Raw genomic sequence first — 27,711 nt, 5'->3', positions numbered from 1 at the left:
TCTCCTTCTTAAGCCACGCTTCAGCCTGTGGTGTGGCCAGGCGTTGCAGATCTCCACCGCGTCCAGGGCCATTTGCACAGTCTCCATATAACCTGTGAGCTGGTGGGTATCACCTACTGCTTACGCCGTCCTGTGAGCATCAAAGTATCCGGGTGACACAGCAGAAGGAGACCACCTCAGCGTATGGAGCTCGGAGGGTAACCTGGGTAACAGTTCTTCTGATTCTGATGGACGCCCCGCCCCTCGCCCCCGCCCCCCGCCCCCCGCCAGCCGGCTGTGCTGCCCACATTGTTCATTCGTTGCGACTGTTGCAGACAGATTCAGGGTGACATCCACAGTTCTCACCCTCATGTCCCTGTGCATGTGTAACTTACGTGCAACTCTGGAGTGTGGGTGGCTTCTCATTGAAGGACTACAGCAGGAGTGATGGCGGTCACTGCAGTGACCGTGTCTTCTTCCACTGGACTCGTTCTTGCTTTAGCGAGATGCGTTCTACCGAGATACATTCTAGAAACTCTTGCTGAAGTTACGGTGGCTGTGGGGGGGGAAGATACGTGGGCAGGTCCTAGTTTCCTAGAGCAGCCTCCATCTTCCAGCCGACAGCAATCAAGGGGCCAGTTGCAATAAATTCTCCCAACAGCGTGAGTCAAGTTGGAGGTTGATCCTTCTGGGAGCTTCTCACCCTGCACCTGCCGTCGTTTCCACCAGGCCTGGAAAATGGTAGAAAATTCCCTGTATTTCTGCATCTGTTTTTATAACAAACTTTCTTACTATTTAAGCTAACTGGGATGGGTTCTCTCTTCTTGGCAATAGAAAGCCCTTACAACATAAGTAGGGAGGGATCAGAATTTAAGCCTGTAGACGTCAGGGAAGGTGTGTGACATTTGTCTGGAGTCTCAAAAACAGCAATTGGGAGCCTGGGAGATTTTAGACAAACTGTAGCTCTTCCTGGGGACACAAATGGAGTCTGGACCCAGCAAGAACAGTCTGGAGGCTTGTAGGCACCTTCCTGGAAGTTTCTCACCGTGTAGCAGAGGCTGGCCTGGAATTCCACATCTTCCTGCCTCTGTGTACTGGAGTACGTGCACACACCACTACCACAGCTGTTTCACTCATGTTGGACAGTAAATAAAGGGCTTGCTGTGTAAGCATGGAGACTGGACTTTAGACCTCCCCCAGAGCTCGGATAAAAGCTGAACAGTGCCTGTAAGCTTGGCACTTGCAGAGGGGAAAGTCAGGAGAAACTAGCGAGCTCCTATAAGTAAAGTGGCGAGTAACTGAGAGAAACATCTGATGTTGACCTCAGGCCCCACGTACACACACACGTATATGTACATGAACTCATACATGCGTACCTACACATATAACCCTGCATCACATACACAAAGAACACACACATTAAAAAAAAGAAAAAAAGGGAAAATGATAATAGGATACAGAGTTACCAAAATAATTACCACAAGGGGCATGAAGCTTCATAGCAGGAAGGAAACTTCATATACACGCACCTTAGCGGTTAGTAGTTATTTTTAAATACTCAACTAAAACCAATACAAAGAAACAGGAGAATACAGTCCATTTTAGTGGAACACGAGGCTTACGGGCTGTATGTGTTAGCATCATATAGACACTTGTAAATACCATTATTTTTTTAATATATATTTTATAGGGACTATTGATTTGGGTTTTTTGTTTGTTTGTTTGTTTGTTTTTTGTTTTTCAAGACAGAGTTTCTCTGTGTAGCCTTGGCCATCCTGGACTCACTTTGTAGACCAGGCTGACCTCGAACTCACAGTGATCCGCCTGCCTCTGCCTCCCGAGTGCTGGGATTAAAGGCGTGTGCCACCATGCCCAGCTATAGGGACTATTGAACACCCTGGAGAAAGTCCCTCTCTGATCTCTACCTCCTATCTGCAAGTCCTTTTCATCTGCTGAGTGGCCTAAGGTGCCAGGAGCCCTCTCCCTTAGGGTTGCACCCTGGGTGGTTTGTTTTCTCACAGATGCAGTTCATGTCAGGGTAAACAGCAAGGGTGTTAAGTAGACTATCAACCAAGGGCTGATTTGGGTAGGTAAAGCATAGGCCCAATAAGAACTAGAGAATTCGTCACAGCCATTCTGTAGGGTTGAGAAAAATGTTTTTATAATGTATAAAAATTTAAAATACCACTTTGAGTTGGTGGATATGATTTTCCAAGTTGCAGGTACCCATTATTGGTGGCCAGCCTGGCACGCAAATAATTTCCAAGAAGGGGCATTGTGGCAGTTACCACATGACCACAGCATCCCACCTCCTGTAGTGGATGTAAACATGTTTTTGTTTGATCCCAAATGTGGGAATGTGAAACAGACTTGTGTGAGGGTGTGTGGCATTTTTCTGCTAGAAACAGACTTGTGAGAGAACAAGTGATGTTTGTCCACTAGAAGAGGAACCACCTCTTGTGGGGGTATGGTCTTTGCCAACTGATAAACATCCTAGTATGGACGCTGAAAAGGTTATATATAAATAACCTAAAGAGAATTGCTCCAGAGATTGCTCCGGGGTTCCGGTTTCCAGCTGCTGCTGCTCCAGATTCCCGCTATTGCGGTTGCAGGCACCTTTGCTGAACTGCTGGCTTGCTGTTTAGCGGGTCTTTTGGAATCCTGACTATGAAGAGTGGAATTATTTTTAATTTAGCTTTTTTTTTTTTAAGCTTTATTTATTTTAGTACACAGTGCTCTGCCTGCATATACACCTACAGGCCAGAAGAGGGCATTAGATCACAGATGGTTGTGAGCCACCATGTGGGTGCTGGGAATTGAACTCAGGACCTCTGGAAGAGCAGACAGTGCTCTTAACCACTGAGCCATCTCTCCAGCCCCCTGAAGAGTGGAATTGCTCCAAGGAACTGAGTATAAAGATGTCCTCTCCTGTTCTCCTTAACCCCTTTTCTCTCCTATCTAGCGTAGATCGGTTGGAAGGTAGGTGTAAGCATTAAAAATCCCCATATAAAGTATGTTTGAAAAAGCTCGAAGCCTCCAACCTTCGCTCAGCTCCCTGTATCCACGTAACTCCCCACCTTGGATCTGTTCAACTTTAACCCCAACCTCCCTCTGCTCTACCGCATCCCACGGAGGTTTCCTTTGTCCGTTCCTAGTATAGTTCAACTTGTTAGGCTTAAGGAGACAGGCCATCCAAACCTTCCCTCAGCATCCTCCCGGATCCTTCGGCCCAGCAGAAGAGTGAAGACGATGCTGTTTCTGTTCCGCCAACTGAGCTATTTGTGGCTAATTCTCTTCCATCATCTCCTTCTTTATTTCAGCGGGTACCAGCTGATCAGGAAGAGAGTTTCCCCAGGGAGTGAGTGTAGCCCTCGGGTTATGGTTTATGGCCATAACCACCATCCCCTGACCTTCACCTCACCTGAAACTGACACCGCCAGCAGGAGGAGGAGGAGGTGGCAGTGGGTGGATCTGGTAGGGATGGTACTATCTGTCCACAAGGACATGGGGATGACCCAGCGCCTGAGGGAGGTCAAAGACCAGGTGAGGCAGCTTCTCTCTTCCCAATTTCTGGGGTGCTTCTTCCCTCCGGTCCTCTCTCACCATATTCATCTTTTCTCATATTCTCCCCAACAACAAGGCAGCATCCCTCCCGTGCACACCTGTAATGCCATAAGGCATCCAGTCCTCTGGCAGACTCCTCCCACAACTTTACCTCGTCATCTTCCCAGTGCTCCGACTTTTTCTTTTCAGATCACCAGTGGCTACAAAGATTCGTTCACAGCTAGCATAGGGAAAAAATGTTTCTTTCTTCTGTTTTTGAAAGGTTCTACGCATTGTGTTACTGAACCAACTAGCTAGCAAATAAACATGACCAGACTTTAGAGGTTAAAGCAAACAAACAAAAAAACCTTTGTGCTCTCTATCGGGCAGGTTTAATGGATGGCCATGACTCAGCATAAACAGTCATGCCATTGTATGTGACTCCTAACTGACGCAGCTTGGCAGTCCTACAGTGTCTTCTCTTGCAGTTGTACTGGTTTGATTACCAGGTTTTTTTGTTTGTTTGTTTGTTTGTTTTTGTTTTTTTGTTTTGTTTTGTTTTGTTTTTTTCCGAGACAAGGTCTCTCTGTGTTAGCCTTGGCTGTCCTGGAGTCACTTGGTAGACCAGGCTGGCCTCAAACTCACAGCGATCCGCCCGTCTCTGCCTCCCGAGTGCTGGGATTACAGGTGTGCACCACCACACCCGGCTTGATTACCAGTTTTTAATCCAAACCCACCAGAGACTAGGATGATGTGGTGGCTTAGATGTGAGGGGCTCCCACAGGCTCACGTGTGCTTGGTTCCCAGCTGGTTAGAACTGCTTGGAAAGGACTAGGGGGTGTGCTCTTGCTGGAGGAGATGAGTCACTGAGGGAGGGTTTTGAGGTTTCAAAAAGCACACAGCACTCCCAGTTAGCTCACTCCATCTCATGCTTGTGGATGAAGATGCAAGCTCTCAGGTACTGCTCCAGCACCATGCCTGCCTGTCTGATCCGTGGCTCTCTGCTGCCATGATGGTCACAGACTGTAGCCCTCTGAAACTGCAATCCTCCAAATAAACTTTCTTTATAAGCTGTCTTGGTCATAGTGTTTTATCACTATAATAGAAAAGTGTCTACAAAGACAAATATTTTTTCAGGAATCACTTGATTCTAAAAAGTACTCACACACACAGACTTGATTATTTATTTATTTATTTATTGGTTTGGTTCTTTTTGTTGTTGTTGTTGTTTTGGTTTGGTTTTTTGTTTTTTGTTTTTGCTTTTTCGAGACAGAGTTTCTCTGTGTATCCTTGGCTGTCCTGGACTCACTTTGTAGACCAGCTTGGCCTCAAACTCACAGTGATCCACCTGCCTCTGCCTCCCAAGTGCTGGGATTAAAGGCATGCGCAACCCCCCCCCCCCCACGCCTGGCATGTTTTTCCTTTTTTTAAAAACTGCATTCAATGCCTTTTATTTTTATTTGACATTGAACAGGCAGTATTACCACACTCAGCATCCTTAGTGAGTTTTGTGAACACTTGTCTGAGTGGGGACAAGACCCTAAAAACACACCTCCAAAGATGCACTGTGCTCCTTCTGGCCCTGAGTTTCTCCTCGTAAAAACCACTTGTAGATGACATCACCCCTTTGCCCTCCTCATGAGAAGATAGAAAAGAGGGGTGACAAACAGCATGCTTCGCACAACGTGACAGTATCGTGAGGGGTCCCTGGCGCCCCTACTTTGCAGACAGCTGCTAGTACGGTTTTCACACCTAGTCACCTCATTCTGCTTGGTAACAGGTGCCAGCCCCCGGGGCTCCCAGATGGTACATCTCGTGGAACTTGCCGTGATGATCCTCAGACCTGATGCTAAGGTTGGCTTTGTCACACTTCAGTGACTTCTCTTACTTGGTACCAACAGCCAAACGTAGTCCTGTATGGACACCCATGCCATCAACGATGCTGACGTCACTGCCTTTCATATTGTCCACCAGAAAATGGTGCCACTCCCTTGTATTTGGGGTCTTTCCTGCTGGGACCACCCAGGCCCATGAGGACTAAGGTGTAGAGTTTCTAGGGGTCAAGGATACTTCATGAAATGTGATGGACCACTTCTTTCTTTCTTTCTCTTCTCCTCCCCCTCCTCCTCTTCTTCTTCCTCCTCCTCCTCCCTTTGAGACAGGGTTTTTCTGTGTAGCCCTGGCTGTCCTGGACTCACTTTGTACACCAGGCTGGCTTCGAACTCACAGCGATCTGCCTGCCTCTGCCTCCCTGGGTGCTGGGATTCCAGGCTTGCACCACCACGCCTGGCTGATGGGCCTGTTCTTAACCTGGGTGGACATAAGCACTTTGCCCAGCTCATCCACCTCCATTTTATGCTGGGGCCACTCATCTACCTGGCTGATGTCCGCAGGAGGTGTCTGGAGTGGGTGCGAGAGCACACAGTGCTCCTGGAAGCCTTGTGAGAAGCCGCGTTGGGCGTACAGCACATGACAGTAAAAGATGCTCCCCTTTAAAATAATACTTTTATTTGCTCTTTCAGGATTCCACTCATGTGTACAGGGTAATCCTGACCATATCCACTCCTCCAAAGCGTTTCTTGAAGGCATGAGTAAATTAGCTAATATCTTTGGAAGAAAACAAAATGAAAAGGCCAAGTCTTTGGAATCATGCAGCTGGTTGGTTACAGGATTTCAGCCAGAATCCAGGTCTTTAAGCTTAAAATCCGGCAACGGTCTGTACATCTGTGTCTGTGCTCGTTGGTGACAATGGCAAAGCTGCAGCCATGGTCCCAGCCATCCTGAACATCTTACGGGCACTGGGCGGGGGCGGGGGGCCGGGGGAGGCTTGAACAGTGACGAGACTGAAAGCACTACCACCTTGTTCCTCAGTGATGCGTGCCATCCCAGTTGTCACCTTTGTGCCTGGTGACCCAGCCAAGAGTCAGCTCCCCGAGGCGCCTGATTCTAGTGTTGTAACTCCGAGGATGGAGGCTGCACTTTCCTGACAGCTCAGGGAAAAACTGGACCCTCTGCCCCAGAGTCCAAACAAGGGAAAGATCTTCCTTGTGAAAGAGGCAGTGAAGGTATAGATGTGTTCCCGGGTGACGGCATTGACGAAGGTTACCCAGCCTACCTCGTAGTCGAGAGACACCTGCACCTTCCGGGGTTGCTCCTGAAGGGCCAGCCTCGTGGGGAAGGATCCCAGAGCGGAGACGAAGCCCCACGCCAGTCTCACCGCCCATATCCCTTCCTCCGGCCTCAGCCGCAGTTCTCCCTTCCGCCGCACGTCCTCTCTCACCACACCCACAGTGCAGCTGCCTCCGTGGGCCAAGTCTACATTCACCACCCAGGTGTGCCTCCCCCCTGTAAAGCCCTGTTGGGCCAGGACACAAGTGGCTCGGTCAAAACGTTGCGGAGTGTCCGGCGAGTTCTGCCATTTGTAGGAGAACCGAGCCCTCCGGTGGTCTTCAGAGAGGAGAAGCTTGGGGTGGGAAGTCTGGAGGTCTAGAGAGATATGAGCTGTGGAATTAAAAAGAAAAAAAAGGAACAAGTATGTGAGCAGATGCTCTATATGGCCTACTGGCATGGCCTCAAAGCTTGCTTCCATACCTGCCTGCTAGTGATAAACCAACGTATAGGGAGCATGGGCGCCACCAAGGGGCTTGTTAGACTTACAGACTAGAAATCTGCATCCTAATTTGACCATGTCCCCTGGAGAGGGAGACCTGGTGGCACTCAGAGGAAGGACAGCAGGTTACCAAGAAGAGACTTGATACACTATGAGCATATACAGGGGGAGGAAATCCCCCTCAGGAACAGTCATAGGGGAGGGGAATAAGGGGAAAATGGGAGGGAGGGAAGAATGGGAGGATACAAGGGATGGGATAACCATTGAGATGTAACAAGAATAAATTAATTTAAAAAAATTTTTAAAAGGATGCTGAGGGGATGCATGCACATGTTAAGGCCAGAAGAGTCAGTCACAGAGTATGCTGCCCTCGCTTGGTCCGCCATCCTCTGGAAAGCTGTACAGCTCATGATGAGCTGTCCAGCCTTCTGTTGGTGAAACACACAACCTGCCTCAATGGGCACCGTCATAAACTGCCTCCTCATACACAACCGCCCTCACACTCTATAGCCTTACGATGGCCTTTCATCTGCACAGCTTCCTCTCAGGTGCAACTTCCCTGTAGAGGGGCACACTGATAACCTACACACTCACGCACTTTCACACGCAGCCTCCTCACAAACACTCACGCTTTCTCCCTGAACTCCCAGCCAGCCTCCCTCACATACGACCTCCCTCAGATACAATCAGCCACATAATCACACGTCTGCATGCACACTCTCCCTTCACAGTCTCCTCGCATGCACAGCCTCCTCACGCACACCCTCTCTAACACACTACTTCCCTCACACAAGGCCAATCTCACAGTGCCCACACATTCCACACTTCACACGTGGCCGCTCTCACACACAGCCTCCTCATACACCGACGTCCTCACAAGCAGCCTCCCTTCACAACAGCCCACCTGACACCCAGCCCGCCTGATGGTCACCCTCCTACATGGCCTCTCATGCACACAGCCGTCCTCAACAGCCACCTTCCCACACAGCCTCTTCACACAAAACACTCTCACAAACCTTACAGGTAGCCATTTTTACAGCTTCTTAACACACTGGCACTCCTGCACAGCCACCATTACACCTAGCCTCCCTCACACAGTTTTCTACACACACACACACACACACACACACACACACACACAGAGCACTCCTTCCCACGCAGCTTCTCTCATATACAGTAACCCTTTAAACAAGCATCCTTCACATACGAGCACCGTCACACACACATGTTCTCGTACATGAACTCCCACACAGCCTCCCACACACATGTCCACCATCATGCATAGAGCCTTCACTCCCAGTTTCCTCATACACGGCCCCTGCAGACAGCCACCTTCACACGCAGACTCTCTCGTGCACAGCCTCCTCATTCATAAACACCGCCCGACACGCTCACTTTCACACATGGCTTTACATACAGCTCAGGCTCGTGTACGCCACCCTCACGTGCATCCTCCCTCAAGCCTAGCATGTCCCCCACACAACCTCCTCTCACGCGGTCGCCTTCATGCTCAACCTCTCTTCTCACAGTCCCCGTGCATGGCCTCTTCCTCCAGTCTTGTTCTCAGAAGCAGACGTTTTCTTCCTTTCAGTCCTGACCTAGAGTTTCTTCCCTGCTTTTGCCGAGGATACCATGACTCATGTGTACACCCTTCCCTTCCTCCTGCTCACCCTGGGGTTATGAATGCTCCTTCAACCACTCTAAACTCTTGGACTCTGGGTGCCACCTTTTAGGGCCCCTGGTTCTCCCTATATACTGCTGTTTGATATTTCTAAACTGAAGGAAGTTGGGCGTGGTGGCGCACACCTTTAGTCCCAGTGCTCTGGTGGCAGAGGCAGGAGGATCGCTGTGAGTTCCAGGGCAGCTAGGGCTTCATAATGAGACCATATCACAAACAACAACAACAAAAATCTAAACTGAGAAGACCTCTATATTCAGATTATCCGTGGGTAAAGGAGCCCCCTTCCAACAGATCCATGACTCTCCTGGGTCTTTGGCTTGACAGGTGAGGAACTAACAGCATTAAATGGGACCCTTCCTGTCTCTCTCATGGGCTCCCCTGTTTATATGACTTAAATAACATCTGACGGGGAGCAGAGGTTTCTGACAATTCTGAGAATGTGACTGTAAACCCGGAAAAAAGCTCCCCTCGTCCAGAAAGGCTTCCTTGACAGACTGTGTCTTTTTACTTATTTATTTATTTGTTTATTTATTTATTTATTTATTGTTCTAACCATCCTATCCAGTGTTCAGGAACAGACCCGGAGGCCAGATTTATCAGGAATATGTTCCTGCTCCCACGTCATGGCCCTCCTAGGGGCCTTATACAGTCATACCTCAGGATGCAAGGTGTTTCCTCCAGGGCCTCTTTGCACACTAAACTTCACAAACGTACTCAAGTACTTTATGCAAAAAGACATATTATTTACATGTAAACTACACACGCCTTCCTGAACACTTCAAATTATCTCTCGGACGTTTATGTTGTACAATACAATGTAAATCCTGTGGCAATAGTTGTTATTTATACTACATTATTTAGAGGATAATGAAAAGGGTTGGTTTCCTATCTGGGGTTGACCGTGGAACCCATGGATATGTGTGTGAACGCACGCTCACGTAAACAAGTGCATATGGCACCTGTCATGTGTGCGTACTGTGCCTCTGCGCGAATGACTACATAATTATTTAGCAAGCAGTGCAGAACCCAGAAAAGCACAGCCTCTCCTTCTCACGCCTTCTTTGTTCTCCCCATCCTAACACGCGCTGCTTACCTGGCTCATAGTCCAACTCAAAGCAGAGCTTCTCTGTAAAGAGGAAATAATGACAAGATGAGAGTTCATCATTCTCAAAACTACAGGACCCTCGGTGATGAGGGGAAGGTGGCTCAGAAGACGGAAGGAACAGAGGGATGAATGGAAGCCGGAACCCTCTAGACCGGGGCTTTCTGAACAGGTGCTTTGTGCCCTGACCTCTTAACATAGTCACTCTCGTTCAAGATCCCGACAGCCTGGGCCAGGGCTGCAGATATGCGTCCTCACCATGGGTTACTGGTGCCCACGGAGCCCAGGGAGAACCCTGACGCTTTACCCCTGAGCAGACAGAGACGGTGTCAGCCTTGCCTACTTCCCTACCCTCACACACATCTACTTAGAACAGATAAGTCGGTTCACTATATTTTCTCTTCTACCAGGAACATAATGTTTGGGCCAGTCAGACATCAGCGTCTGATTAGAGTAAAACTCCCTTTTACTGTCTAGCCCTGGGAGTACTTGGAGGAAGTAGGCTTCCAGGAATGTCCTCTCAGGGGGAATGTTTTTTTGTGGGTGTGACATTTAGAAACAGGTGACATTGTCCATGACGTGTCACAGTCCGTGGGGAGCAGAGAGCCGTAACTTACATTTCAAACTTCCCTGGCTGGCTGCTGTTATGACTCCTTCTTCTGGGAAAGGAGTGGGGCTTGGTCCCTGTAAGGGTGTCTCAGTGTGGATAGCCAGACCAATAAAAAGAAGGGGGTGGCGGGGACGGCTGGGGATGTAGGTCAGTGTAGAGCACTTGCCTACCATGCACAGGCTCCACTTTCAGTAGTGCGGAAAAAACAAACAAATGGCAGAAGGAAAGCAAAAGAGGAGGGAAGAGCCAGCTTCCGCACTGAGGCAAACGCTGTCACAGGCTGTAATTAACAAAGTTGAACAACAAAACACACAATGCTTTACACATGCCACTGGGAGCGTTTTTGACAATGGAGAATAATGGATGTTGTTATTAATCATTGTCTTTTTCCATTACCTCATGCCAACTGGTCAGATTTGTTTAGTAAGATGGTTCCCCAACCCCCAGACTTTCACTTTTATTTTCTCTTCACTGCCACATCATCCTGAAAAAATTCAAGACACTAAAGATGAGGCTTGCTAAGGTACATAGTACAGTCACTTGGCAGCGGAGCCAGGAGGCCATTCCTGAGGCTCAGCTAGGTGCACATTGGTATGCTGTGGACGCCTGGGGTCTCCTTACCCAGAAATGTCTTTATCTCCTGCTGCAGAGGGATGGCCTGTTGGGGGAAGTCCCGGATCCTTTGGCCCAGCTCTGGGGATATAGCTTCGGGTTTCCGGCACTTTCTGGTTTCACATCTAGAGGCGCAGAAATGGCAGAGTCTTTTGGAAAATACTTAGTTTTATGTGTATTGGTATTTAACCTGCATGTACGTATGTATGTGCGTCATATGCATGCAGTGCCCATGGAGACCGGAAGAGGGCATAGGATCCATGACGTATGAGCTATCCTATGTGTTTTAGAAATGAGCCCTGGGTCCTCCGCAAGAGCAACTAGTACTCTTAACCGCTGGCCTATCTTTCTAGGCCCCAGAATTGCTCTTCTTTAATGATGTCTCCGGGCAGCCATCTTCTAACAAGGCTCGGAGCAGCAGCTTCCCACACAGAGACGTCCATTCTCTCAGCCGGGCCCCACCGCTGCACAAGTGGGTGGATCGACAGCGGCAGGTGAGAACGCATTTGAGCACGTGTAGATTTGCACGCGACTGTATCCTTAGTGGGGAAAAGTTTATCTGCATGGCAATAACGGGGTGGGTGACACATGGTGGGTGTGTGAATGGATGTCTATGTGGAAAAAAGAGACAGACGTTGTATCACTAACCTTATTAGAGTGCTTCTAATATCCTGGGAGAGGGAAGAAAAAGAAGGAGGGAGGGAGGGAGGGAGGGGGAGAGGGAGGGAGGGAGGGAGGGAGAGGGAGAGGGAGAGGGAGAGAGAGAGAGAGAGAGAGAGAGAGAGAGAGAGAGAGAGAGAGAGAGAGAGAGATTGATTCAGTGATTCAGTTCTGGTTTTTCTCTCCCACTTTTGTAATGACCACAAAACACAAAACACCATATCCCTAGCCGTAGGCACTGGGAGCACCAGAAGCAAGCACCCAACTCTTTGCTTTGTGGACAGAGTTGGGGACGTGACCTACTTCTCCCAGCTGTAGGCAAAAGCAAGGAAGTCCTACACCAAGGTCACTTATTTCCCAGTATCCAGGGCATCCCCCTAAATCGTGCTGCTGGGGCCCAATAGCTCCTCCAGTTCATGGAAGCAGTACAGTCTAGGGGGAACTTTCTAGCTGGTGGGGGGGGGGACATTTGAGTTATATATATATATATATTTTTTTTTTTTTAAAGGTTTGCTTTGGCAACAACCGCCGACAATTGTTTGATGAGCAACGTCTACACCATTTTGCGTGTGTGTGTGTGTGTGTGTGTGTGTGTGTGTGTGTGTGTAAGGAGGGGACGACCAGGCCATGGTTCCGGGGACCCCAGGGGTGGGGGCAGGCCAGGCCTCACCGTCAGGAGCCCCCTCGCTGGTCGGCTGCTCTTCTCCTCCAGCTCCTCCATCAGAGTGCTGAAGCGGCAGATCTCCCCGGTAGCCAGGGAATCAAACTCTTCCTGTTGCCTCAGGATCTCCTGGTCCAACCTCTCCAGCTGTGCTAAGAGGACACTCTGTTGTTCCTCTAGGAACTGGCTCAGGTGTGCAAACTGAGAAATCACCTGCTGTCTCTTGGTGGCCACCTGAGTCTGAGAAGGGAAGGTGAGAGCCAAGGAGGAATTTCTTTTTCCCTCTCCCCCTATCAGAATCTTCTCCCATCCTCCCCCTCCTACCCCCCCACCCCCACCCCCACCCCCACCTGTTCCTTGACTCCTGTATGGATGTGGTTCTGTGCTCTTCCTGTTCGCCAGCTCCACTTCTGAGAGCTACACAGCCTGGCATTGGCTCCCTATCATTACTGTGGCTTCTAACTAGGGGCTCAGAGGTGCCTGGCCTCTTGCCCTGAGGGAAGCAAACACTGTGAACGCAGCAGCACTGAGCTGTTAGAGGCAGGATTACTCTTAATTCCTGCAGTGATTCCATGAGGAAATGAACCTTAATCTCCACTTTACAGATGAGTGAGCTAAGGTTAGGGAGTTGCTCAAGATGAAAGAATTAGTGTGGGGGAGGGGGAGGCAGGTGAATCGCTGTGAGTTCAAGGCCAGCCTGGTCTACAAAGTGAGTCCAGGACAGGCAAGGCTACACAGAGAAACCCTGTCTCGAAAAACCAAAAATTAATAATAATAATAATAATAATAATAATAATAATAATAATAATAATAATAAATTCAGACCACGTTCCAGTCTCTGTTCTGGAGGAAGGGGCCGGGCCTGGGGTGGGTGGAGACCTACCAGAAGCACCTGTATTCTTTTGTTTTCTCTTGATTGGATTTCTTGAACCTCCTCTCTCTCTCTCCTTAGACACATGAGACACTTCTGTATTTGTTCCTGGGTAGAAGGAACGTAACATACTAAGACGGAGGAGTAACTACGAAGGGACGGTCTCGCCCTTCAGTCTGTAGACGTGAAACGCTCCGCAGATGAGAGCGAGCACCAGCACCTCGAGAGACTCAGGGGTCCCCAAGCCTGTCCTGACTCTGAGGCTGGGTCTCGTGTACCCCATACTTGCCTCAAACCCAGGGTCCCTCGGCCTCAGCTTTCCAAACATTAGGGTCATAGGTAAGCACCAGCAGACCTGGCCTTGAGTCGCGTTCCCTTCCAGAGATTTTTTTTTGACCAGGTTTTCCCTTCTCATGTTCCATCAGAGGTCACGCCTTTGCTCCCCGCCCCCCCCCCCCAGACCCTCTTTTGCACCAGACAAGAATTACCCATGATCTGGGCGCCATAAGTTCTTTCCTGAAACCAAAATTATGTCACCCAGAGGAAAGAACATCTCTCTTTTTACTAGAACCGATAACCTAGAAATGAGAAGAAATTTAGATATAAAAATAATTGATGTGCTGTTTTGTAAATTGTCCCAGGATAGAGTTAGGAACAAGCAAACACATAAATATCCTCGTGATAAAAATTGCTACACCAGACATACAAACACCTGCTTATAACAAAACGCAGCTCAAAAGCAACTGAAACCAGCAATATACTCATTTAATGGAAAAATAAAAGTATATGCCACAAATACCCACCCAGCTAGCTTACTCACAGCAGGAGCACTCAGTTACCTTCTTCCAACACAACACGCTCAGACCACACCCCTCCACACAAACAAGGCATCCACTCTGCTGTAAATAGGCACACGTGGTCATCCTTAAAATACAAACCTCGAACACACTTAACTACACAGGACACACACGTTTGATGGCTCATTTGTTCAGAGAGGATTTACTGAGCTCCTGTCACCCTACGGTCCACAGGGAAACCACACAGAAATCCGTCTTAATCACAGCCCAGTGCTCGATTCTACCTCAGTGATCAACTAAGTAAGGAGAAAGAATCTGGAGTCAGGACGTTTGTTCTACTCCAGAACCCACAACACCCGGTTCCACTTCCCTGAGTCCAATGCAGCTCCCACCAGGGCACCCCCTCCCCTCCCACCAGCCCCCCGGGCCCCCCCCCCCCCAGCTCTTTCCTACCCTGTAGGGACCCGCTGCGTCTTCCAGGAAGCGCACAGTGTGAGCCCCGTGCTGTCCGCCCTCGCGGCACACCACACACAGCTGTGCCTCATCCTCCTCGCAGAAGAAGTAGACTTTCTCCCCGTGCTCGGGACACGCGTCCTCCGCCTCGGGGCCTCGCGCGGACGCCAGCTGAAGGCGCTCGATGTTCTCCACCACGTTGGCCAGCTGCCAGTTGGGCCGGAAGCTCCCAGGGCGGAAGGGCTCTTTGCAGAGAGGGCAGCTGAGGGATTCCTCCAGTTCTGGGCCTGGGATCTCGCAGTAGCGATTGAGGCAGCCACGGCAGAAGTTGTGGCCACAGTCAATGGTGACCGGCTCCCTCAGGGTGCCTTGGCAGATGGGGCAGTTGACCTCATCGGCCAGGCTGGTCACAGAAGGAGCCGAGGCCATGTCAGTCCTTACTGGGCCTTCTGCCTCCTGGAAGTCACCCTCTCTGTGTGGCGGGGGAAATACACTCCACGGGCAAGCCAGGCCTGAACTCCGGCATAGTCACACACACTTGGGCAAGGGGCCCGAAGGCCCCTCACTGTCCCTTTCTGCCCACCTGGAGCTGCTCTCAGCAAGATGAGGGTGTTTTGTCTCTCAGCAGTCCACTGTTGAGAGGGATCTTTTCTTTGGGGCCAGGGAGGAGCCTGACTCACCGAGCTGCCACCCCAGCTCTGCAGCATAGCCACCTGTCTCCAGGGAGATTTGGGGTATCAGCCAGTGCAAGGTCAGTGGGCAGGAGAGTGTGGGGACTCAGATAAGGCTCTTGAGCTCGGGTGTGCACAGTGCAAGCAACTGTGGTGATGCCTCCTTAGGCCTATGATAGACTTTTAAAGAGGGCTGGGGAGAGAAAAAGCGTGTATGGGGGAGGAAAAACAGAACCAGCACGTTTCTCCCCTCCCCACCCCCACCCCCATCTCCCACTGATAGAAGAAAGCATGTCTTAAACAGTTTATTTACTCTACCTCTGCTCTGTCGCATCCTGCGTTTGGACCTCCATTTCGCAAGCCCCAGCAGGCTGCCCCACCTCGTCCAAGGTGAACAAACGGAGCATAAGTGACTTGTGATCTGTCTGTGAGTCAGAGCTCTGAGTCTACCAGAAACACAACGCACAGCCAGGCCCAGTGGCGCGCGCCTGTGGCCTCGGCACTTGGTTTACAGAGATGTTAACACTCAGGAGTTCAAGACCAGCCTCCACATGCGTAGCAGCTTGCAGGGCAGCCTGAGCGGCGTGGAATGCGCCTTCAGTGAAAGTCACCTACGCCTCCATGATGCAGCGTAAAGGGTTCTAGCTGCCGACACAAGCTGAAGTCTGATGGGATGGAATTATAAAGAGGCGTCATTGGAACATCTGGGTGTTGTGGATGGTGACAGCAAACTCACTAATGGGTTGCTAAGTTTCTTCTTTAAGTTATCCAGCTATTGCTACTGTGTGTGTGTATGTGCGTGTATGTGCGTGTGTGTGTGTGTGTGTATGTGCGTGTATGTGCGTGTATGTGCATGTGCGTGTATGTGCATGTGTGTGTGTGTGTGTGTGTGTGTGTGTGTGTGTGTGTGTGTGTTGGCATCCCGGCATTAATATGGAAATCAAAGGATAGTCTTGTGGAGTTGGTTCTCTCCCTCAACCACATGGGGCCTGGGGCCAGAACTCAAGGTCTTCACCTTGGCAGCAGGTGCCTGTATCAGATGAAGTGTCACACTGGCCCATGTTAAATTTCTTAATGGCATTGGAGTTGTGTGGAGGAGTTTCTTATTCTGAGGAGATATATGTTGTAGTATTTATGGAAGAGAGAGCAGGTGGCCTAATAATTACAAAACGTTGAAAGGCACAAAGGCACTCACACCAACATTCCTTCATGGTATTAATAAATTCGAATGTTTCTTATAATGAAGGTGAGAAAATGTAAAAAATAAATATTAATAGTATATTTGTGTTACTCCAATGCTTCCAAAATACTACCTGAACACATAGTCAACATAAATTACTAGCAATACCTCACATTTCTCTGTATTTACGTGAAGTCTTTTACACACACAGCATAACTGCAGCCAGGGTTGACCACACACCACTGCTCAACTGGAAGGAGACAGCTGTTCTAGGGGTGTCGGCTGCAAAGGGGGAAGAATAAAAAGGGCTGGTGAGCAGGAGGGGCCTGGCTTTGTCCACCCACGGGGCAGGGGACCGCCTAGGGCCCTGGCAGCTTCATCTTTGTCTCAGCTGTGGGAAGAGCACAGGGCTGGAATCCAAACACTCCAGCTGTCCTCAGCCTGTGGCTGTCAAACTCCTCGACCTTTACGAACCCTATTCACCTTTCAGTTTGTATCTCCTTCTCCACATTTGTCCCAGTGAGTTGATACTAAATTAACTGGTTGTCCTGGGGTGATTTCTCGGGGACTGCTTGTTGCTGGAGCTGGAAAGATGACGCAGAGTTACGGATTTGCTGCTCAGGCTGGGTTCTCAGTGCCCACGTGGAGTCTCAGAACCATGTGTAACTCCGGTGCCAGGGGATCCAATGCCTTCTTCTGCCCCTACAGGCACTGCACACAGTGGCCCACAGACATTAACGGCAGACAAAACAATCATACACATAAAATAATTAAAATTAAAAAATAAAATAAAGGGGCGGGGAAGATGGCTCGTTCCTTAAGAGTAGTTGCTGCACTTTCAAGTAGGATTCCCAGCACTCCTTGTTGTAAGCTGGGAACTGCCTGCTCTTGGATTTCAGGGGATCCATCTGAGGGAACTTGCACATGTGGTGCACATACACCCCAACACACACGCACAAACGAATACACTTTTTTATTAAAAAGAAAATAAAACCCTAAGATTGAAATCCAATACCACCAAGGCTGTATGTGGTGCTCAGCAAGGGCGTCAGGAGTACAGGAAAGATGGCACGGAGGGCAGGAGAGGCAGAGGAAGCAGGCCAGGAAAGGAAGGGCAGGGGTGAGGGCCTGCAGTCCAAAGTCAGTCTGAGCACCACAGGCCTCCGAACTATGGCTCTCACCTGCTCAGTGTGACAGGAAGCTGCTCCTCCCCAACGGTCCCACCCTTCTGTGCCCAAGAGATTCCAGGAAACCACATTTCCAAGTGACCTCATGGTGCAATACGCTGCTCTCCACCCCGCGGAGGGAAGGCGACAGGAGCGGAGAGCTAGGTCACCTGCTTGCCACTGGGAAACGCTGGGTAGTCAAGACCCCTGGAGTTTGGACCTGTCTGGGCGTGCCTGAGGCGGAGCCAGGTGACTTCGCTGAGCTGACATTCCTGCCTTCCTTTCATCCTCTGTCCCTTCGCCTCTGTGACAATGACGTACTTTAAAGTGACTCAGTTTCAGGGCAAGGAAATTGGAGTGAACAGAGGCAGAAGACTGTATGGGCGGGCAGGAGAAGGCACGGTGATGCCTTCCAGCCGGTCCCTGCGGGGACGCCACCAAGTAGCCTGCCCTGCCTGCACCCGGCCCCTGAAGGATGCTGTGACCATAGCCTGTGGACACACTGTCTGCCTGCCCTGCCTCCCACACCCCGCAATGGGGGCCCAGCTGCTGTGCCCACTCTGTCAGGGCAAAGAAGAGGAGCGAAGCCAGGCCGCTGTGGCTCCAGTGCCCCTGGGTCACCTAGGCGAGACCTACTGCGAGGAGCATGGGGAGAAGATCTATTTCTTCTGCAAGACAGACGCATCGCTGCTCTGCGTGTTCTGCAGGGAGGGCCCCGCCCACCAGGCACACAGTGTGGGCTTCCTGGATGAAGCCATCCAACCCTACAGGGTAAGGACTCTGCTTCGTGGGGGGGCAGGGAGGGGGGGGCGGACGCTGACCTGCCGTGGGTGACGGTCAGAAAAAAGGATAGAGAGTTGCTGTCCCGGTCTCCCTGCTGGCACACACGCCTCACCACACACTTTCTGTCTCCATAGTGCCACTCCCAGCCCAGCTCCTGCCCTAGATGGCGATAAAGTGAAAGTCAAGGATTAGGCCTCTGTGAGCCACGAAGCCCTCAGCCTCAGCGCAGTGTCCACAACACAGCGCACAGGGGTTGCTGGTTGGATTATTCGCTGACACTCTCCCTCTGTTTTCTTCTCTCTGACAGGATAAGCTCAGGAGTCGGTTAGAAGCTCTGAGAATGGAGAGGGACAGGATGGAAGATAAGAAATGCCAAGAAGACCAGAAACTCAAAGAAGTTCTGGTAAAGGCCACCCCCCACCCCACCCCGCCCCCCCCACCTTCCCCTCTCCCTCAGCCCCGGGTGTCTGTTCGTTTGTTTGTTTTGTTAGGTACAGGATTTCACGTAGCTCCAACTGGCCTCTGATTCACTACTTAGCTGTCCTACTGTCGCCACCTGCCAGGTGCTGGGATTACAGGAGTGTGCCACCATCCTGTTATGCCTAAAGGAATTGTCCATCCAGCCCAGGGCCTTCTTATGCTTGCTTGGCACCAACTAAACTAGGTCCCCATGCTGCTCCCATGGGGGTTTCCTTCAAAGATGAGGGAAAGTCCATCAGCTGCTCTCTGCTCCTGGGATGAAAAGAAATTCAGATTTATTAATTCATCTTCCTGCAGCCTTACTAAGGCATCTGATGTCTCAGGACATAGAGACTGGAGCTGGTCCAGGTGCCTTCAAATCCAAGACATATTTTATTCTTTTCCTGCACAGGTGGAAACTGAGGACCATAAACGTGGTGCTCTTACTGCCATGTGGCAAAGCACAGATCTGTTATGAAGTGACTAGAACTCAGGTCTTGTGACCTGGGTCCAAGGCTCTCCTGGCCCAGGGTATCCATCAGAAACATCGTCTTCAGCTGGGAGAGCCTACAACGGGCGTCCATTAGTGTCCATGTTCAGGTCCTGAGGACAGTGGATGTGATGAATTTAAAAAAGCAGCTAGATTTGGCCGCTTCTTACCACTTCCTTCTTGGAGCTAGATATACCCAGCTCTTCCAACATGGTTATGGGTGAATCTTGTAGCTTCTCTAAGCACAGGATAACAGCGTGAAAGATCACGCAGTTGTAAACCATGTAGGAAATAACCCGGTGTGGTGCTCAGCATGGTCCCCGACGCACACGAACAGCACCATCACTAGCCCTGTGGTGGTTACAATCCTGCCCCGTATCAGTTCCAACGTGGAACTCAGGCTGGTCTCTGCTCTCCCCCACACACACACACACTGTCTCTTAATCCCTGGGGGCTGAGCCCACTGAAGACCACAGCTGGAACAGAGCAGCGAGAGAAAAGGGACTGCCTGCAAAGTTCTACATTATTCAGGAAACATGAATACTTGGAGCCCTAGGTTCAATACCCACCACTGCATAGAACGGAAGTTGTGATGTAGACTTGTGACGCTAGCACTGGGTGATGGAGTTAGGAGGGTCAAAGGTGCAAGGTCACCCTTGACTACATAGTGAATTGAGTCTGAGGCCGGCCTAGGATACACGAGACATGGAAATATATCTCAAGAAAAGAGAGAAGGTACTACAGTTACTCACATGAGTCTAAAGAAGACACGGTAGGTGTGCTGGCTAGTTTGTTGTCAACTTGACACAAGCTAGGGCCATCTAGGAAGAGGGAACGCCTCTTAAATGAGGAGTTAAGAAAAAAAAGTTGAGAAAGTGCTTCCATCAGATTGGCTGTAAGTCTGTGAGACATTTTTTTGATTATTGATTTGGGACCATCCAGCCTACACTGGGCAGGTGGTCCTGGTTGTATAAGAAAGCAGGCTGGGGGGCTGGAGAGATGGCTCAGTGGGTAAGAGCACTGCCTGCTCTTCCAAAGGACCCGGGTTCAATTCCCAGCCACCACAGGGCAGCTCACAACTGCCTGTAACTCCAGTTCCAATGGCTCTGACACCCTCACTCTAAAATAAAATTAAATAAATTATTAAAAAAAGAAAGAAAGAAAGGAAGGAAGGAAGGAAGGAAGGAAGGAAGGAAAGAAAGCAGGCTAAGGACAAGCCATGGAACCAGGGAGCCAGTGAGCAGTTTCTTCAAATTCTCTGTCTCTAGGCTCCTGCCCTGAGTTCTCTCAATGACGGACTGTGATGTGGAAGCCTAAGAGGAAATAAAACCTTTCTTCCTTGACCTGGTTTTTGTTAATGCTTTGTAATAGCAATAGAGAGGAAAACTAAAACAGTAGGGCACCGTAGCTACGAAAGGATTTCTTTTAGTTCGATGCGGCTCAGAGAGTTCAATGTGACCTTATTACAATGCCTGGCTGAGACAACAGCACAGACCTTATCGGCAGCAAGGTTATCTTGAGAACTAATCTCTTCCTACCATTGTATTATCCGAGGAAGTCGAGTCTTGAAACCGCTTACTCCTTGCTTCTCTTAATCAATAATAAGTACACACAAATGATCCTCATGGAAGCCAGCTCTGAGTCCCTCCTCAATACCCTCACAGATGCAGGTTGAAAGCAGGAAGCAACAGGTGGAAACTGCCTTTGACAAGCTGAAGCAAGAACTTGGGGAGCAGAGGTGCCTCCTGCTGAGCAGGCTGGACGAGCTAGAAGAGCAGATCTGGAAGGAGAGGGACGAGTACCTCTGGAAAGTCTCCCAGGAGATGGACCGGCTGGGCGCCCAGGTGGAGGAGCTGGAGGAGAAGTGTCAGCGGCCAGCAAGTGAGCTCCTGCAAGTAAGAGACACCCCACAATCTTACCACCCCCTGGGAGAGCAGAGGGTTCCACAGGAAGGGGAGCGCTGTGTTACCCCTGGAAGGTGATGGAGAGGCAGTAAAGGAAATAGGGACTATGTCTGCTGACAAGTGCTTGGGGTGGGCAGGGGTCTACTTTCTATGTCCCGAAAGACTAGAGAATTCCCCAAGGCATACGCGAAGATCATGTAAAGATGACCGTGATCAGACCATCTTCAGCTTAGTGTCAGCTCTTCCAACGTTGTCACTTGGGTGAATCTTGTAGCTTCTCTAAGCATAGGATAATAGCATTCTTACACGCAGTTGTAAACCACGTTAGAAATAACCCGGTGTGGTGCTCAGCATGGTCCTTGATGCACAGGAACAGCACCATCACTAGCCCTGTGGTGGTTACAATCCTGCCCCGTATCAGTTCCAACCTGGAACTCAGGCTGGTCTCTGCCCCCCACTGTCTCTTAATCCTTGGGGGCTGAGCCCACTGAAGACCGCAGCTGGAACAGAGCAATGAGAGAAAAAGGACTGGGCTGCAAAGCCCTGTATCAGTCAGGAAACATGAAAAGAGCAGTGAAATGCGTAGTAAGTAATTAAGGGGCTCCAGCGCTCTGGGTAGGGGCTTCTAGCTGATGTTAAGACAATAAGACCTAGAGTCCCTGATGGGAAAGGGCACGTGGAAACTAAGCACGTGTTTCTGTGTTTCTTTTGTAGGATGTCAGACTCAACCAGAACAGGTAAGGCTCTCTCCAGTCCTGCCTCCTTCAGGCACATCTTAGACTCTGCAATCCATCTGCCCCCTTGTGGATAAATAACCACCCAGAAAAACACTGATGGATACACAAACCACGCCCTGTCTTACTATCAGCTCAAACTCAGTAAACAGATGGGTTGGCAGTGGGCACTGCGGCTCATGCCTTTAATCAATCCTAGTGCCTGGGAAGATAACGCAGATGGATCACTGTGAGTTTGAGGCAAACCTGTGCTGCAGAGTGAGAGCCTGTCTCAAAATAGCTACCTAAATAATAAATTGATATGTTGGGTTTTTTAAACAAACTTTTAACCCCTGAAAGCAAAGTTGTATATAAATCATGGCTTTTGGATGGTCCAGGTTTCTTTTAATTATTTGTATTTTATGTGTAAGGGTGTTGCAAACATCTGCGCACCATGTACCTGCTTGGTGCCAGAGGAAACAAGAGGAGGCTGGCAGGTGTCCTGGAATTGGGATGACAGACATTTGTGAGTCACCATGTAGATGCTGGGAACCAAGCTCTGGTGCCTGGTATGGTGAGATCTCAGAAGTATCTTTAAACCATGAAATATACTAGTACTTTAGTATTTGAAAATACTACAGCCAGCTAGGTGGTGATGGCACATGCCTTTAATCCCAGCACGGGAGGTAGAAGCAGGTGGATTTCTGAGTTCAAGGCCAGCTTGGTCTACAGAGTGAGTCCAGGACAGCCAAGGCTATGCAAAGAAACCATCTCGAAAAAGAAAAAAAGGAAGAAAGAAAGAAATTAAAGTATTAAGCCATTTGAAAGTGTCTCCAAACATACTTCTCAAAGAGTGTTAGGATTAAAGTCAAGAAGGATGTGGTGGGTCTCACGGTGTGATGGGCAGCTGAGGGCAGGAGGGCTTTGCAACGCCGCACAGCCATGAGGGACCAGAACCCCCCTTCCTTCCCAGCTCCTTTCTCATTGTAAAAAATGGACACACAGAATGGTGTGGGGCTGTTTTTCAATCGCACTTCCCTCAAGAGGTCTGCCCCTCCTGCTGGAACAGACCCAAGCTCAATTCTCAAGAGGTGGCTAAAACTAGCTCCTCCTGTGTCTAACTTAAAGTCTAATGCTTCAGGAACCATACGTACCTAGAGAAAGTAAATAAATTATGCTGAATCTAATTTTCACAACAGACTCTAAGCTCATCCTTCAGTTTGTTTTTGACCCATATCTCCCAAGTATTACTTCTGGGGCCAGAGAGATGGCTAAAAATGTTTTAGAAAACAAAACAACAACAAAAAAACACTGTGGCTTTTCCAGAAGTCAACAGTTTAATTCCTAGCACCCAGAACAAGCAGTTCACAATCAACTTTGGGGCATCTGGTACACACCCCTGACCTCTTAGGGAAGCCACACACTCAAACACACCCATGTACACATAGACAAATGAAGTATTTTATTTTAGTTTGGTTTCCAACTTGTTTGCAGGTATGAGATGAAGACTTCTGTGAGCCCAGAGGCCATTTCCTCCCGTCTTGTCAGGGAGATCCGACACCTCCACAGGAAAACGCTTCACCTCCCCACGATGCTGAGGACGTTTTCGGGTAAAGGGGCTCCGGATTCCATTAGCTGCTCTGCTTCTCTCCATCTTTCCCCAGCATCAAAACCTGGTTCAACCACCAAGCAGAGCAGCACATGCCTGCAATGCCAGCACCAGGGAGACCGAGGAAAGTGGGGTGGGGGGTGGGGGGATCTCAAGTTTCAGGCCAGCTGGACTACACAGTGAAAAGCCGAACAAAAATAAGCAAACGGCTTCCCTCCCAGACCTTCTCACAAGATCTCACTGTGCTCTGGGAACAACCCCATCCCCACCCCCACGCCCACGCCCACGCCCCACATGGTGGTCTTCTCTGCCCAAGGACAGCGGCACCAGACTGAGAGTCCAGGAAGGAGAAGCACATTCTATGCTTGTCCTTACACTGTAGCCAGGACTTTCTCCCCTGGGGCTATCTGTAGGAGATAGTAGGCCTCACTGATCTGTTCCTGCTTTTCTACAGAAAAGTTGATGCATCATCTGGAAACAGACTCAGGTAATGAGCAAGGGCTGGGGGGGAGGGCGGTTTTTCCCCAATTTTCTATTCCACCCATGGCCACAAACAGCAATGAAACAGCGCTGACTTGGACCCTGACTGCTTGGGGTCTTGGGTTTATTAAACCCTTTCTCCCCATTATTTCATCATAAAATGTAAACAAAAGCAAAACCTACATTATAATCCCATGTGAAGATTAATTACTGTATGTAATTGACGAGTGTTGTCAGCGACTTGTATTTTCATTCAAAGTATGCACTATGGCCCTAAGCTTTGCCTAGAATTCTGCTAGATTCTCTGTAGTTCTGAACAAATACCGTGAATCATTCAAAAACTAGCATTTTGCTGGGCACAGTGGCACACAGCTATCTACAGTGCCCAGTACTTGAGTGGTAGAGGCAGTCAAGACTGCCACAAGGCTGAGGTCAGCCTGGGCTACACGGTTGGTCCAGGCCGGCCTCAGCTACAAATATCCTTTGGGGGAAGGGGCTGGGTTCTAGTAATGAATTAACAATTCTCTGGTAGAGCTTGGACTGCCGCACAGGCACCAAAAAGGGGCCAGGAGAGGAAAGAGCAGAATTAGCACTTACTTTCAAATTGGACTTAATTGCCCCCCCCCCCCCCCCCCCGTTCTATATTGACCCCCAGTGCTCTAACTTCTGGAGAGGCAGCCATCCAGACACCTAGTTAAAATGCAGGCTTTGGTTTGGGCAGTCTAGGGAGGGGGCCCCAGTTCCGTTTCTTAATGGGCTCCTAGGTACTGCCCTGCTGCTGGCCTGGCCGCTGAGGCAGAACTGCCCCTTCTGTCCTCCAGAATCAGAAGACTGAGAAGCAGGCAGCACTGGACGGTGCTCCATCCCAGACGTAGCAGGGAGGTGTCACTCTGGACCCTCAGACCACAAACCTGGTTCTCTCCAAGGACGTACTGTCATACTTGAGTGGAGGCTGCACCATAGGAATTCCTCCCTGCCCAGGTGGCCAAGGTGAGGGGACAGCAGGATCTGGGCACTGAGGACAGCGTCTGGGCCATGACACTTGTTCCAGCTGGCCAGCCCTCACCTGTCCTGCAGCAAGGGACACCGCTGCCCTGTGCAGTGTAGACACGGCCCTGGACTACCAGGCAGGGTGGAAGACCCTGCAGAGGTCCCATACCAGGGCACCAATCGCTGTCTCTCTCTCTCCACCCCTATGCCATCTGGAGAGCAAGCTCCTGTGCAGCTTTGAAAGACTGCGGTGGAACCAGGGAAGCGTGGCAGAACCACAGCATCCTGGAAGCCAGCTCTGCTCCTACCACTCAAAATTGAGATTGGAACTCGTGTCTTAGAATCTTGTATAGTGGTTTGTTTTTTTTAATGTGTTGAGTACCTCAGCTTCCTGTAGTCCTGTTCCTGAGCATGGTGTTCCCTCTGAATGGAAAGCCAGAAACAGACAAGGAAGTCTACACCCTAAGACACCAGCAAGGCTACAAGCCAATGGGATTTGGAAGGGAAAACATAAAACAAAAAATAAAAGTGAAAAAAATTAAAGCTTCGAAATGACCGCTGTAGGGAAACCAGGACTCTGTTTGGCTTGTATTAATTTATAGTGACTTTTATACAGAAAGATGGAGATGCTTTGGGGCCTCATCATCAACTCTAGGTGGGCCCTGAAGAACCTTCAGGTAACTTCTCAGGGCTTTGAGAGAATGTCCTAATAAAGTGACCCACAGGCCTTTGTGTTTTGTGTCTAATCTGTCTACTGTGACAACGTGGAGCTAGGACAAGCCAAGATCTACAGTTTCAGTGTTCAAGGCCTCTGTAAGGTGTTAAAGGACTGGTCCAAAGGGCGGAATGATTAGGTGGTGAGATGTCAGCAGGCCATGCTCTGGAAGGGACGTTCTGGAAAGGGGCCTGGGGGGTGGGCTGGCTCATTCTGTTTCCTGGCTGATGTGTGACTCTGCTCTGCCAAGCACAATTGCCAGGATATTGTTGCTATGACAGCACTGAGACCATTGGTCATGGGCTGCACCTCTAGAACTGTGAGCCAAAATAAAATGTTTTCTAGGCTGCCTGCCTCAGGTGTTTTTAAAGCTGCCCCCAACCCAATAGGTGTAGCAGTATAAGCCTTTAAATCTCACCCAGCCGGTCTGAGCCAACCACATCTACATAGTGAGATCCTATCCAGTCCTTTAATTTTATGCACGTATGTATGTATGTGTGTATGCATGTATGTGTGTATGCATGTATGTATATTGTATGTATGGTATGGTATATGTGTGTGCCTGTGTGTGTTTATATTTGTATATGTGGGTCCAAATGTGCTACTACACAACGTGAAGATACAAGTAAGACTCCCAAACCCCTCTGTAGAACAGAAACAAGCTACCAAGAAAGATCACCAGGCAGAGTGCCCACCTGGGAATGCTGAACTTCAGGAGCTTAAGGCAGTAGAGCAATCCTGACATTCTGAAGGAAAACTATTTTGAAGAATCCCTTAAGTGTGTAAGTGAGATAAACATTTCCAGATGCTGACGACTTTAAAAATTCAACCCTCACACTCTTCTCAGGAAGTTATTAAATGGTACGTGATCAAATCACCCCAGATTAGTAAACAGAGGGTCCAGAAGTAGGGCCAGGGCTGGGGACGTAGCTGAGGCTCCCTGTGATATTTGCCTGGGTGCGCAAGACCCTGGGTTCGGTTGCCAGCACTGTTATAAACCAGGCATCATGGTCATGGTGCCCATCTGCTTTTTTTTTTTTTTTTTTTGGTTTGGTTTTTTGAGACAGGGTCTCTCTGTTAGCCTTGGCTATCCTAGACTCGCTTTGTAGACCAGGCTGGCCTCGAACTCACAGCGACCCGTCTGCCTCTGCCTCCTGAGTGCTGGGATTAAAGGCGTTCGCCACCACGCCCGGCCCCATGGTGCCCATCTGAAACCTCAGACCTTGTAAGGTTTCATGTCTCGCCACATAACGAAACTGAGGCTAGCCTGGGCTACAGGTCTCAGGGAGGGGAAAAAAAAACAATCCAGAGCCCCAAATCTGATGACAGAAGAAGATCTAAAAAGCTGTGCACAGAGGCAGCAATCAATGGCTCAGGCTCAAGGTCACTTCAGAAGGTATCTAGATAAAAACGGAGACAGCACAGGATGACTGTCTTGAGATTTCTGACCGCTGAAAGAGCTTGTGGTTTATTTAGTAGTAAAGAGACAGGAAATGAAGTAAAGGAGACGGGAGAGAAGCTGACTAACTCTAGGAAAAACAAGAGGGTGGTCAGGCAGCCACCGTGTATGTGCTAGTGACTCAGGCAGCATGTGACATATACAGTGTCCAGTCTTGAGACAGTGTGATGACTCCAGTCTCTCAAGAGCAGAGGGGAGCTAGTGCTTGCACAGGCAGAGGACATTTAGAATGTCTGAGGATAAAGAGAAGGGTGTTGTTTTGACTAAGCAGGCAGGGGCTGTTGTTGAACTGTGGGCACTGGCTGGGTCAGCAGGGAGACACAGTAGGCCCTCTCTCCCTGTAGTAAGATCTGGGGTGGGGTTCTCGAGATTCCTCACAGCCCCACCTTCCCTTCCCCAACGCACCTCCTAGGCACGTGTCCTGAATATATTAGTTGGAGACCTTGAGGCATCGTTTTGACCTCCTGGGTACTGTACTGGCCTCAGTGCTTTTACATCCAGGGATCAACAGCA

General features: G+C 49.7%; 2 protein-coding genes across 6 annotated transcripts; one reads left to right on the top strand and one right to left on the bottom strand.

Moving 5' to 3' along the window:
* Positions 1-6,008: 6,008 nt before the first annotated feature.
* TRIM10 (tripartite motif containing 10) lies at positions 6,009-17,678 on the bottom strand. 2 transcript variants are annotated; one of them, XM_084753851.1, is made up of 10 exons: positions 17,612-17,678; positions 15,569-15,845; positions 15,260-15,443; positions 14,580-15,051; positions 13,342-13,437; positions 12,468-12,698; positions 11,786-11,808; positions 11,147-11,262; positions 9,907-9,939; positions 6,009-7,023 (listed from the first exon to the last, which is right to left on the bottom strand). In XM_084753851.1, exons 4-10 carry the CDS (start codon positions 15,006-15,008, stop codon positions 6,446-6,448), a joined length of 1,506 nt encoding a protein of 501 aa, XP_084609977.1. In that variant the 5' UTR covers positions 15,009-15,051; positions 15,260-15,443; positions 15,569-15,845; positions 17,612-17,678; the 3' UTR covers positions 6,009-6,445. The 2 variants fall into 2 exon arrangements, with proteins under 2 accessions (XP_084609977.1, XP_084609976.1); XM_084753850.1 differs by lacking the exon at positions 15,260-15,443.
* Positions 17,679-17,901: 223 nt separating this feature from the next.
* Positions 17,902-25,751, top strand: TRIM15 (tripartite motif containing 15). Of its 4 annotated transcripts, XM_084753893.1 has the most exons (7): positions 17,902-18,367; positions 18,687-18,782; positions 20,993-21,223; positions 21,947-21,969; positions 23,440-23,555; positions 24,009-24,041; positions 24,856-25,751. In XM_084753893.1, the coding sequence occupies exons 1-7, from the start codon at positions 17,909-17,911 to the stop codon at positions 24,867-24,869; spliced, it is 972 nt and encodes a 323-aa protein (XP_084610019.1). In that variant the 5' UTR covers positions 17,902-17,908; the 3' UTR covers positions 24,870-25,751. The 4 variants fall into 4 exon arrangements, 3 of the variants coding, with proteins under 3 accessions (XP_084610019.1, XP_084610017.1, XP_084610018.1); XR_014773785.1 differs by having other exon boundaries at positions 23,440-24,041; XM_084753891.1 differs by having other exon boundaries at positions 24,009-25,751.
* Positions 25,752-27,711: the final 1,960 nt, after the last annotated feature.

Source organism: Acomys minous (genome assembly GCF_964271855.1).
Source record: "Acomys minous genome assembly, chromosome: 13".
Taxonomy (NCBI): domain Eukaryota; kingdom Metazoa; phylum Chordata; class Mammalia; order Rodentia; family Muridae; genus Acomys; species Acomys minous.
This window is presented reverse-complemented; position numbering and strand designations above follow the sequence as displayed.

What these genes read in the sequence shown, in the direction of transcription:
- TRIM15 (XM_084753891.1), top strand. Translation starts at nt 17,909, where the DNA reads ATGACGTACTTTAAAGTGACTCAGTTTCAGGGCAAGGAAATTGGAGTG. An exon ending in AAGCCATCCAACCCTACAGG is followed by an intron (nt 18,368 to 18,686) that starts GTAAGGACTCTG and finishes TCTCTCTGACAG; the next exon opens with GATAAGCTCAGGAGTCGGTT. An exon ending in GTCAGACTCAACCAGAACAG is followed by an intron (nt 21,970 to 23,439) that starts GTAAGGCTCTCT and finishes ACTTGTTTGCAG; the next exon opens with GTATGAGATGAAGACTTCTG.
- TRIM10 (XM_084753850.1), bottom strand. Translation starts at nt 15,657, where the DNA reads ATGCTCCGTTTGTTCACCTTGGACGAGGTGGGGCAGCCTGCTGGGGCT. An exon ending in CAGGATGCGACAGAGCAGAG is followed by an intron (nt 15,052 to 15,568) that starts GTAGAGTAAATA and finishes CCCGCCACACAG; the next exon opens with AGAGGGTGACTTCCAGGAGG. An exon ending in ATTAGAAGCACTCTAATAAG is followed by an intron (nt 11,263 to 11,785) that starts GTTAGTGATACA and finishes CTGCGCCTCTAG; the next exon opens with ATGTGAAACCAGAAAGTGCC.